At 52.0% G+C, this 10,608-nt stretch overlaps 3 protein-coding genes across 3 annotated transcripts in view; 1 reads left to right on the top strand and 2 right to left on the bottom strand.

Moving 5' to 3' along the window:
- The window catches only part of STEHIDRAFT_101131 (WD40 repeat-like protein), a 4,691-nt gene extending 1,771 nt beyond the window's left edge, over window positions 1-2,920 (bottom strand). The window contains exons 1-2 of the mRNA XM_007307068.1: window positions 1,328-2,920; window positions 224-1,267 (exon numbers count right to left, since the gene is read on the bottom strand). Of these exons, the coding sequence (XP_007307130.1) occupies window positions 224-1,267; window positions 1,328-2,902 (2,619 nt within the window). The 5' untranslated portion in view covers window positions 2,903-2,920. The remainder of the gene's footprint in view (window positions 1-223; window positions 1,268-1,327) is intronic.
- A 1,918-nt stretch (window positions 2,921-4,838) lies between these two features.
- On the top strand, window positions 4,839-6,090 carry STEHIDRAFT_123575 (uncharacterized protein; the record flags this gene model as incomplete). Its single annotated transcript, XM_007307067.1, has 7 exons — window positions 4,839-4,900; window positions 4,960-5,135; window positions 5,190-5,211; window positions 5,265-5,545; window positions 5,610-5,752; window positions 5,839-5,904; window positions 5,957-6,090. 2 exons carry the CDS (start codon window positions 4,842-4,844, stop codon window positions 5,102-5,104), a joined length of 204 nt encoding a protein of 67 aa, XP_007307129.1. The 3' UTR covers window positions 5,105-5,135; window positions 5,190-5,211; window positions 5,265-5,545; window positions 5,610-5,752; window positions 5,839-5,904; window positions 5,957-6,090.
- Window positions 6,091-7,517: 1,427 nt separating this feature from the next.
- On the bottom strand, window positions 7,518-9,265 carry STEHIDRAFT_170451 (FAD/NAD-P-binding domain-containing protein; the record flags this gene model as incomplete). The annotated part of the gene is made up of 8 exons (XM_007307066.1): window positions 7,518-7,988; window positions 8,044-8,094; window positions 8,164-8,256; window positions 8,318-8,491; window positions 8,554-8,571; window positions 8,629-9,047; window positions 9,109-9,177; window positions 9,235-9,265. The coding sequence occupies 8 exons, from the start codon at window positions 9,263-9,265 to the stop codon at window positions 7,518-7,520; spliced, it is 1,326 nt and encodes a 441-aa protein (XP_007307128.1).
- Window positions 9,266-10,608: the final 1,343 nt, after the last annotated feature.

Genomic DNA, 10,608 nt, shown 5'->3' with positions numbered 1-10,608 from the left:
GGCAGTCAGTGGAGAATGCAACGGAGGCGACAGGGCCAGTGTGACCCTCCAGTTTCTGCAGCTCCTTCCCGGTGGACGCGTCCCAGATGCGCACCGACCTGTCGTACGAGCCCGAGACTACGCGCTGGCAGTCAGTGGAGAACGCAACGGAGACGACAGGGCCAGTGTGGCCCTCCAGTTTTTGCAGTGAGTCCTTCCTGGTGGACGCGTCCCAGATGCGCACAGACTCGTCCCCCGAGCCCGAGACTACACGCTGGCAGTCAGTGGAGAACGCAACGGAGGCGACAGGGCGAACGTGGCCCTCCAGTTTCTGCAGCTCCGTCCCGGTGGACGCATCCCAGATGCGCACCGACTCGTCGTACGAGCCAGACACCACGCGCTGGTCATCAGAGGAGAACGCAACGGAGGTGACAGGGCGAACGTGGCCCTCCAGTTTCTGCAGCTCCGTCCCGGTGGACGTGTCCCAGATGCGCACCGACTCGTCGTACGAGCCAGACACCACGCGCTGGCCGTCAGTGGAGAACGCAATGGAGGTGACAGGGCGAACGTGGCCCTTCAGTTTCTGCAGCTCCGTCCCGGTGGACGCGTCCCAGATGCCCACCGAGTTGTCGTACGAGCCCGAGACCACGCGCTGGCCATCAGTGGAGAAAGCAACGGAGGTGACAGGGGCAGTGTGGCCCTCCAGTTTCTGCAGCTCCTCCCCGGTGGACGCGTCCCAGATGCCCACCGACTTGTCGTATGAGCCCGACACCACGCGCTGGCTGTCAGTGGAGAACGCAATGGAGGCGACAGGGCCAGCGTGGCCCTCCAGTTTCTGCAACTGCTTCCCGGTGGACGCGTCCCAGATGCGCACCGACTTGTCGTATGAGCCCGAGACTACGCGCTGGCCGTCAGGGGAGAACGCAACGGAGGTGACAAGGCCAGTGTGGCCCTTCAGTTTCTGCAGCTCCTTCCCGGTGGAAGCGTCCCAGATGCGCACCGAGTCGTCCGAGCCCGAGACGACACGCTGAGCATCAGCGGAGAAGGCGATGGATTGCACTCGAGACCCAACATCAATTTTTGTGAGGACACCACCATGGTTACTGATTCCGGCGAAGCGCAGGTATGGCAAACCAGGAAAGCCTGCCCTCCACTCATGCGGTATCTCTGAATTTGAACCAAACTCTGCTGCCAAACTCGAGATGTACAGATGTGGTGTCGATAGCGATGCAGGTGTCTGTAGAAATGACTTGACAAGCCTTGAGACCGCCGTCAAACCTAGCTGCAGCTCAGTCTTGCCTTCGAATTGTTGCTGTATCAATATCATCAGCGAAGAATTTTCATGAACCAGAACAAAATAGCTCACTATCTTGGTCACCCATTTCATGACCATATTCATTCCATTGTAGCAAGCCATCTTAGCAGAAAGCAGATTCATGACTTCAATCCAGAATAGCACCTTCTCTGATTGACTGAATGTCAACAGTTGGTGCAAGAGACGAGGGGCTGCGCTCGCAGTTGATACCTTCATCAGGTGTGATGGCCAGTACTGACATGCATATCCCAGACCTATGACATTGGTTATGTTTTTGGTGATGGACTGATCGAGCTCCTTAACCTCGGAGTCAAAAAGGTAGGATGATGGGAGACTGCATATATTGAACCGGAGGGAGTGTTTCATGATTCGAAAGCACCCTTGAGCAAGGACATGATGACTAGCATCCGGTCGGCATCTCATCTCCGGGCCACAGCGCTGCTCGTCCAAAAGGTAGTCAGAGAATGATTTGTGGTATGTATATATGCGATCATTGGAGATGTATGCGACGGCGTAAAGATTGTCGACAAGCAGCCGAACATCCTCTGCATCAACATCAGCGGAGGCATTGGACATAAGGCTTGCGATTTCAAGGATGGAGAGGGGTTGAATAGCACATAGAATGACATGGAGAGCAGTAAGTCGGAAGCTGCTGATCTCGTGCGCATGGTCGATTCGGATAGACTCGTCAATGATGTCCGAATAGATTTTATCGATGGGCAAGCGGGACTCGCCTCGTAGTGGGCTGGCATTCTTCTCCTGCAGGATCACAGAAATTCGCTTAGCCTTTCGCTTCGTAGAAAGGTCGCGACGGGATATCAAACGAACTACTGTGGCAGCATAGATGAACAGGCCGTTCGAAAGATCTGCAAGGCCTTCTAGCTCGCCTCGATATGAGGTCCCAAGTTCTGGAAAGCTGCCGACGAGAAAGCTCATGACGTCTTCTCGGCCAGTCTGCTCGTCGATGTCCTCCAAGTGGTAGATGGCTTCGGGTGATAGTGACTTGGCCATATTGACTATGGTGGGATGAGGACGACTTGTCACGAGAATCTTGAGACCACGCATACGACTAGGACCTGCTTCTGCCATCATCTCCATAAGTGATTGTAGCAGTTTCGTACCGCCATCTTCTTCAATCTCATCAAGTGCATCAATCACGATGAGAGTGGGGGGAAGATCATCAGAACGGTCTTTCGATGATGACCGCCACGGATGAACCAGTAAGCGACTGATATGTTTGTCCGAGTTGTGAATAAAATCATGATCGGTGTCGCGAAGAGCGGTTGCGAATGATGACGAACATTTCGCGAGCTGGTATACCACAGTGGGCACGATGTTCCCCAGATGTCGCAAACTGCCAACCTGGCGGGAGCAGAAAAAGGAGGCACCGAGACCACAGGAGATTTCACTAGAGTCAAAAGATCGACAGACGGTATATGCGATGGTGGACTTCCCCATCCCCGCCCTACCGCTGAGCCAGAAGATGGGAGGAGATGATGGAGAATTGTCATTAGCCCAAGCATGAATGCGCTGTAAGACCTCGATACGCGTGCCTTCTGTGCACGGACCACGCTTTGGAGTGTCGTTTGCGGTGTCCGAATCATACATGGCAGTTGGCGCACGGAGCCACTCTTTGCGCTCGATGCTCTGCGATAGTAATAAGTATCGACCCAGTTGCCGCAAATGAGTGATCTTACCTCGAGCAATTTACGAATCAATTTTGTATCCCGCTCGATGGCCAGGGAAAGATTGACCTGACGTTGGATTAGATAGCGGTTCTAAGGTTGTCTTACTGAGCTGACGTACGGAGAGGTGCTTCGTCCTTTGACCGAGCTCCTTCATTGCTTCATCGACCATCACCTGGTAATGTTCGATGTCAATTGTTTTCTTCCACCACGATGTCTGCTGTATATGATACACATGTTGCGCCTTGGATATCAGATAACTGTCGAGAACGTTAGCCTCGACCCCAATAGTCTCGCAGATATGGAGGAACTGAGGCACCTAACAAAGGTATCAATCCTGGTAAGAGAGTCCACATCCTCCGTCTCCCCGATTGCCCGCTCCATAATGTCGAGCAGGCGTGCGAGGTCCTCGAATGCTTTATCGGCGCTATCATTCATGTCTTTGACATTCTGTGTATATAATTATATGAATAAACGAGATACGTTGGGTTCAGCGACGAGACGTACTTCAACAACCTCCGCAATAGCCGTGAAAACTGCGATGGGCGTCTTGAAGGGTGTGCCTTCCAAGAGGGGTTCAATTCTTCTCGCGAGGCGTACGAAACCTTTCAAGGCACGTGCCGCTCTTTGAGAGGCGCGGGAGTGAACCTGTGTTACTTTGATCTCGTCGATGGCATTGGTTGGCTTCGAGGAAAAGTCCTCAGTCTCAGGGACGGCATCACCTGTTGATCAGGTGATCAATAGAGATCGCTGGTTCAGACAGACTCTACACCGCACCTATTGATGTCGTGGGTTGACGCAAGGTGACATCGATAGGGACCAACATTGTTGTATCAGGCGTGGGATTCTCTGCGCGATGGGCTGGGTTGGGTGATTGTTTTCGGCTCTTTGGAAGAAAAGTATATAGAAAGCGTTCGCGCAATCCAGGGCTAGTCGAATGGAAATGGTGAGTTAGGATCAAGAAAGGCTGTTAAGAAGAAGAGGACGAGATGTTCAGAGCATACCTTGTAGCGCCCGGCAGCAGGTCGTCTGGACGAGGGCTCAGGCCGGATTCGGAGGTTGAGTTTTGTTCTTGATCGCGACCGCGACGCCGACCGAAGATATTACGAGGGCCAGAGGGACGTGTGTTGGAAGACATTGTGAAGAGCCGTCTGGTGGATGCTTGTTAGAAGGGAGAAGACGGCTGCGACAGGGTGCAGGGTAAGTAGTGGGGCTTTGGGACAGCCACAAGACATACGCGTGGTCAGCTTTCCCAGCCTATGAAGAGCTCGAGACGAATATAGCATAAGTACTTCCATCTTAGAGCCGCGGTAGGACAAGACGCGATTATATTAGGTGGCTGACAAAGCAAGACCGGAGTAGACTACTTCGCCACTGCACAGCACTACAAAGTCTTTCAACGCGGTGATATAAGGTGCGGCAAAACAGGCTCAAAAGAGGGGGAAACAGATTCCGATTAAAGTGTATGCATATAAGTAGCTACGCAGATGAAGGGATGGATTAGTTGGCCCTCCGCGGCGGCAGCATCACGCGAGCACTCTTTCGACCAACTTTCGACTAGCGTGTCAGGCTTACATAGCTTCGGTCCAAGAACTGTCCTAAGACGGGTGTGGATGAGTTATAAAATCGCTAAGGAGGTTTCTATGCCGCAGGCATTGCTACTATAGAGCAATGAACACGAAGGCAGGTCATACAGATGTGAACGCGCATGCGAGGAAAAACGTACATAGACTAAGCTTGCAACAGTAGTGTTCAGTGTTGAGTTCGAGTTCATAGAGACCCCGGACTAGGTTTGCAGCCATATTTTGCACTACAGATGATGATCGCTGAGTTTACAACATCGAGGATCACGGCGACGGTGTATGACATTTGAAGAATGGCAAGGTGGAAAAGACGAAATAAGGGGAAATGAGAGTGTCTACTAATGTCGCAAATAGCCTGAGCAGCGTGTAAACGAAAACTAGCAATGGCCCCACGTACCGTTCCCTCAAGCCGTCTGAAGGCAGTACAAACTCAGTCACCATCCGGGCAAGCAGAGCAGCCAGGTTGCATGGTCTTATGGGTGTCCTGCGGACTCATGGCTCCAGGCCGCACCAGACAACTAGCGAGGGTGATACTGGTGTAGGCAACATGGCGAGAACGAGGTTTGGTATAGACTATGAGAATATGTTAGGATCCAACATGACGTTATACGGGCATTAAAAACGTACAATCTCTACTCTTTCCATCGCCCTAGTATATCAGCTACCAACGTGCCCATGTGCCGCCCGCGGTCTCCAACTCACCGGAAAATATAGAGTTCTCTGCCATGCCTCCACCTCGACGCAGTCGTGTGCGATAAGTAAGTATCGGCGTCGCCGCTTGCATTGCTATGTCGCCCATCCCATCCCATCCCATCCCATCCCACCCTGCCCGTCCCACTTCCTTCGTATTTCAATCAATGCATGAGCTCTCGATCCTTCTCCCACGCCCTTGAGGATCGCAAATTGTGACGACTGAAGCTCTGTCCACGAGAAGAAGCAGGAGGAACCGAGACGTTAGGCGGTATAGTTGTGGAGGACTGCGACTACAAGAGTCCATTAGCGTTTTGTGCGTTGGTAGAAAAGGGGGGGCGGGAAAGAACAACGCACCTTTCATTGGACCTTAACTGCATATGAACAAATGCTCACATAGCCCTTCGCATGCCATACAACGAACAATATCGGCTCAGTCGATCACCCGCTCGTAGTAGCCATCTCCTGACTTCTCTCTCTCTCTCTACGCAGCCTAAATTCTGAGGAGCCAGGTTGGTGTTCGAGTAAGTCTGAGGATATAGAGAAAATATAATGTTAGAGCATGAAGGAAGAAGATGAAACATACTTGGATGATATCTCTAGTAGACGTGATGTTCCCCATGCACGGCGTGACGTGGATGACGAGGAAGGGCTTCATTCAATCTTAGACGCAACAATGGATGAGGAAAATAATCGGAACACACATCAACGCCCCTCGTGAACTTGATGGTCGGGGCATGTCGAGGCCCTGTAGGTGAATGCAGCTCGACAAGTTCTTGACGGCGACCAGAGCGGCCATGAGAAGTGCGGGCCAAGTATGTGATAATCGCCAATCCGTAGAAAAACTTGAGAAGACTAGTCGGATGTAAAAAGGACAAGCTTAGACTAGCGTGATAAAATATGACCTATGAAGACTGTGGGATAGAGACGGCGACGGTACGGTAGTACAAAGACATGTCGAGTGGAAACTTCTGGGGAATGCTGACTGTAGTGAGGCCGAGATGGCATCGACCCTCACAGTTAAATGGGATTGATTTGCCATCGTGCCTTTGCTGCTACTGAGGTAAAAGGGCGGTATGTGATGTATCTGTTTTCGATGATGATTCTTCGGGGTGAGCCATTTCGTTTCGTTTGATGACTAATACAGGCCATGGTGGCTGGTGGCGGTGGCAAAAGTTGCTGCAGGTTGAGATCAACTCGATGTCAGCGATTCGAGTGTCTATCATCATCTTGTCTTCTGTCCGACACGACCGGTACACTTTGGCGCAGACATTTTCTGATTGGATCTTCCTGGTATCTCTACAGAGATTATCCTCACACTATTCGTTCTCTTTCTGGTTCACACCGACATCAAGTTGCCGACATCGGTGTCGCACCAATAGTATCGAGCGTGTGCCTTTCGAAGATGATGAAGATCACGTCGCCTTCGCATTACAGCGCTTTCAGAAATTATGCGGAATCGTAAACTTCGCGAATTCGCTCCAGCCACAGGCCAGCCGACGGAGCGAGCTTCGGCACGGCTCTCTCCGGGCCATCGCGACTGTGGCCCAACTGCAAATATGCATCCATGAGCACACAGTTGAGACAATGAAGTGACTCCAGTGAGTAAACGCAGTCGCCTACATTTATTCTTTATGCGGGATATTTTTTGGCGAGTTCAGGGGCTCTCGAGTCGCCAGTAAGACTTCGAAAGAACACAAACTTGCCTGACACCATCCATTATAAGTATATTGTCACTGGTCATTTCCCCAAAGAGTCACCTCCTCTGTATCCCATAACACCAAGAACATATTTGAAAGTCATGTTATGCTTGATACATGTAGTAAAAAATCTGAATAGCAGCCCAGTTAGCCAGCATGGGGTGTGGGCCACATGACGAGGCCGCTCGCTCGCCACTGCCGGACCCGGGAGATGCCCCAGCCGGGACACGCGCCGCCGGCTGGCCTGTGGCTGAGGCGAAATCGCGAAACGCGCGATTCCGCATACTTTCTGAAAGCGCTGTAAGAAAAACGGACACTGGTAGTAGAGCCGAAAGAGGTTAGAATTAGAGCATGCCTCTCAATGTGAGAATTTCATACGTAGGTGGGTGTGGAGCGCGAGCGCTGGCACGCTGAAGACGTGTGGCCAGCCACCCACGATGATCGTATTTGGGCAACGCGACTCTGCGAAAGTAGGAAGGATCAACTTGTTATGTTTCTTAGAGTAGAACGCGCTATACCATATACAGTCGCCATCAACATAATACGTCGTAAAGAGCAAAAACTGTCATGCCCTGGCATAAGTCGAAATATCATTTTCACGTTCCAACCCAAAGAGACCAACCCCTGCATCGATGTGAGCGCCCGGCTGGACCGCCTCACCCAGCACCCTCTCCGCCATCTTCCAATTCTCCTGCGGTCCGCCCTCCCACTGCCACTGCCACCTCTTTACGACCTCCTCGCTCCACCTCTTCCTCCGTGCTTCTCTCGCCCCTTCCATCTCGGCGTCAGCCCTATCCCCGGTCCGAGTCCCATCGCGCTCATTCCTGCCGACATTCGTATCAACGTCACGGTACGGTTTGAAGTGGCTATTTGGCCCAGGACAATCGAACTCCGTCAGGCAGCCGAGCTCACGCGACCGGAGGACGAGAGAATTCACGGTTCGTAGTCGGACGGCTTCGTAAACTAATAAAGCGAGGCCTGCGCGCTTGCGGTTCGTGAGAGGATGCGTGAGAAGGCGACCGAGGATGTATGCGTCCTGATCAAAATTGTGAATCGACGCTCAGTAGTACAGCCGCTCTAAGAAGATGTACCTCGATTGCCTGACTGGCTCCGGAGGCGAAATGTGGCTCCATAGCATGTGCCTGTACAGAACCAGGTCGCGGGTCAGCGATTTGAACCGTTATGTTCTCGGTAAAAGGTGTTGGACTTACAGCGTCACCTATGATTGCCACATTGCTCATGACCAGTCTGGGTAGTTGGCCGAGGGAGTGTACTGCTTGGTCTTTAGCTGGGCCTTCGACACACTGGGAGGCACTATGAGACACTCGTAGCAAGGAGGGTGAAAAGACGGGCGAGCTCACTTACATCCAAAAGAGCTTGAACTTCGGGCTCCCAACCGCGATACCGCTCGCGAAGTTTCTCGGAGGGTACAAGACGCTCAGCGTTTCCGGAGAAAATACGCCCAAATGCATTCGGGATGGTGTAGAAAGCAGCGATATCTACTGCGTTACTATTCGGGACAGGAAAGGTGTTGATATGCTAGGATGGTCAACGGTAGTCTTAGCTGGGCACTTTGTGGAGGAAGGAACATAAATCTGCACCTTTCCCTTGCCGCAGTACTTTTGTAGTAGTTCTTAGTAAAGTCCACAATAAATATGGGAAAACGAACGACTTACAACCATAGGCGTACTAAGCGCCGGGTGATCTCGCCATGTCGCGTTCAGTCGGTCCTTTTGAACTAGTGTACGACACATAATGCCCCCAGTCCATCGTGGCTCTGTCCTCTCATACAACTCCGTCTTAGACAGCCTCGACCAGCCGCTAGCGACAAAGTTAGAAAACAAAGAATCGCGGACAGTGGAGTGGACACCGTCTGCGCCGATGAGAACGTCTGCTGTAGCCGTGGCACCACCAGCAAATTCGAGACAGAGATAACCATCGGGCGGCAGAGGAAATAGTCTGCTGGTGGACCGAGACGTAGATGGATAACACGAGGTTAATGGATGTGAGGTACGGATTGTGCATGCGGGTGGTGGTGGCAGGGCCCTAAGAAGGGCATCAATGAGGACGGAATGAGGAACGAATAGCGGCGTGGCTGTACGCATTTCCCGTCGTGCGATGAGCAAGGAAGCCTCACACATAAGTATACAACTCACAAGCATCGCGCATCTCGAACAAGTCAGCACCGTCTGGGGTATCTGCTTGTCGATAGTGGAGCATGGACCCTGTGATAGAGCATGTCAATATGGGGTCAGTTGGCAGATAGAGAATCGGGTGTCAACCTTTTGCTGATGGCGAAGAAGGAGCATGCATTCTTCGCAGAATGCCCTCCAGGACGCCTAGTCGCTTGAGCAGCTCGCGGATCCGCGTGCAATTGTGCACTCTTGTATCTGACGCCGATACTTCAGGCTTTGCTTCGTAGACGTCGATGACAACTGGAAAGTCTGCTGTCCTAAATCGTGCTAGTGTCAGCGCGAGAGCAAGGCCCCCAGGGCCAGCGCCACTGAAAAGTGAGGGTGTAAGGCAAGATTCGGATGCAGAACATTATTTAAGAGACTATGTTCACCAAATCGCCACTCGGAGTTTCCGAGTAGTAGAGGAGTGCATCTAATACCTGGTCAATAGTGTGTCGTGAGACAGCACCAGCAGCGGTAGGGAACAAACGAGAACGTCTTTATACGAACTCTAGCGCTAGGTATACAGGTCACTATATATACCGAGGAGTGTGCTGAATACGCATACCTCGTACCGGCGGGCTACGGGTGTTGGGCGTCTTTCATCGTTCCCGAGGGATCTCGATTTTGAGATGCCATGTAGCCAAACGAGGTCTGCTTCATCCCGACCTTGCATGTAAACCCAAACAGGAAATTCAGGCCGCCGAATTGTCGATCCTGGTAGATGAACATGGAGAAGTGCCATTGCACGGCCGCCGAGTTATCACGACGCGAGGCTCCGAAATGACCAGCCGCATACACACTCGTCCCAAGTTTAACTCTTCCGTGAGTGCACTTACACTGTCATGGCTGAACTGAGAGAACAGCTCTGCTTCGTTCAACGCATGTAGAGCGTCTTTGGAAGAGTCGGGAGAAACTCAGGACTACCCGGCATCCAAGTTATAGACGATGTCGACACGGGAAGCACCGAGCATGCCACAGGGCCACACTGTGTGCGAAGCGCGGCCGCCGACGTCAAATCCTGAGATCAGCAGGCGCAGTCTCCGATTAAAAATGTCTTTGTGCGTTTTCATACGGGCTGGGACGCCACAAAGCACGACATAGACGATCCGACTCGGAGTCATGCTGGTAGGATTTCTCTGGTATCGCACAACAGCGCAACAGCGCAACAGAGGGCAGTTCATTGTGATGTGGCGTACCCATGGATGGCGAGGGTGTGCTTTGTAGGCGATCCCCCTGTCTACTATTATTCCGGTCCAAAGCGTCATTGATCATAATATCAGCCTTACTTGATTGGTTGATAATATTATGTCTCAAGCTTCGGCCTGCGAAATATTGCCATGGACCGGATCAGAGCACAAAAGTTGAAAGGATTGCTACTGTGAGAGAGCCATAAGACTACGATAATCGGTCAGATTATCGGTGCACTGAGCATCGTACCCACGGGCAGTGAACGAAATGTGAGCCATCCACGCATGCAGC

The sequence above is a fragment of the Stereum hirsutum genome, assembly GCF_000264905.1.
Source record: "Stereum hirsutum FP-91666 SS1 unplaced genomic scaffold STEHIscaffold_12, whole genome shotgun sequence".
In the NCBI taxonomy this organism is placed as follows: Eukaryota; Fungi; Basidiomycota; class Agaricomycetes; order Russulales; family Stereaceae; genus Stereum; species Stereum hirsutum.
This window is presented reverse-complemented; position numbering and strand designations above follow the sequence as displayed.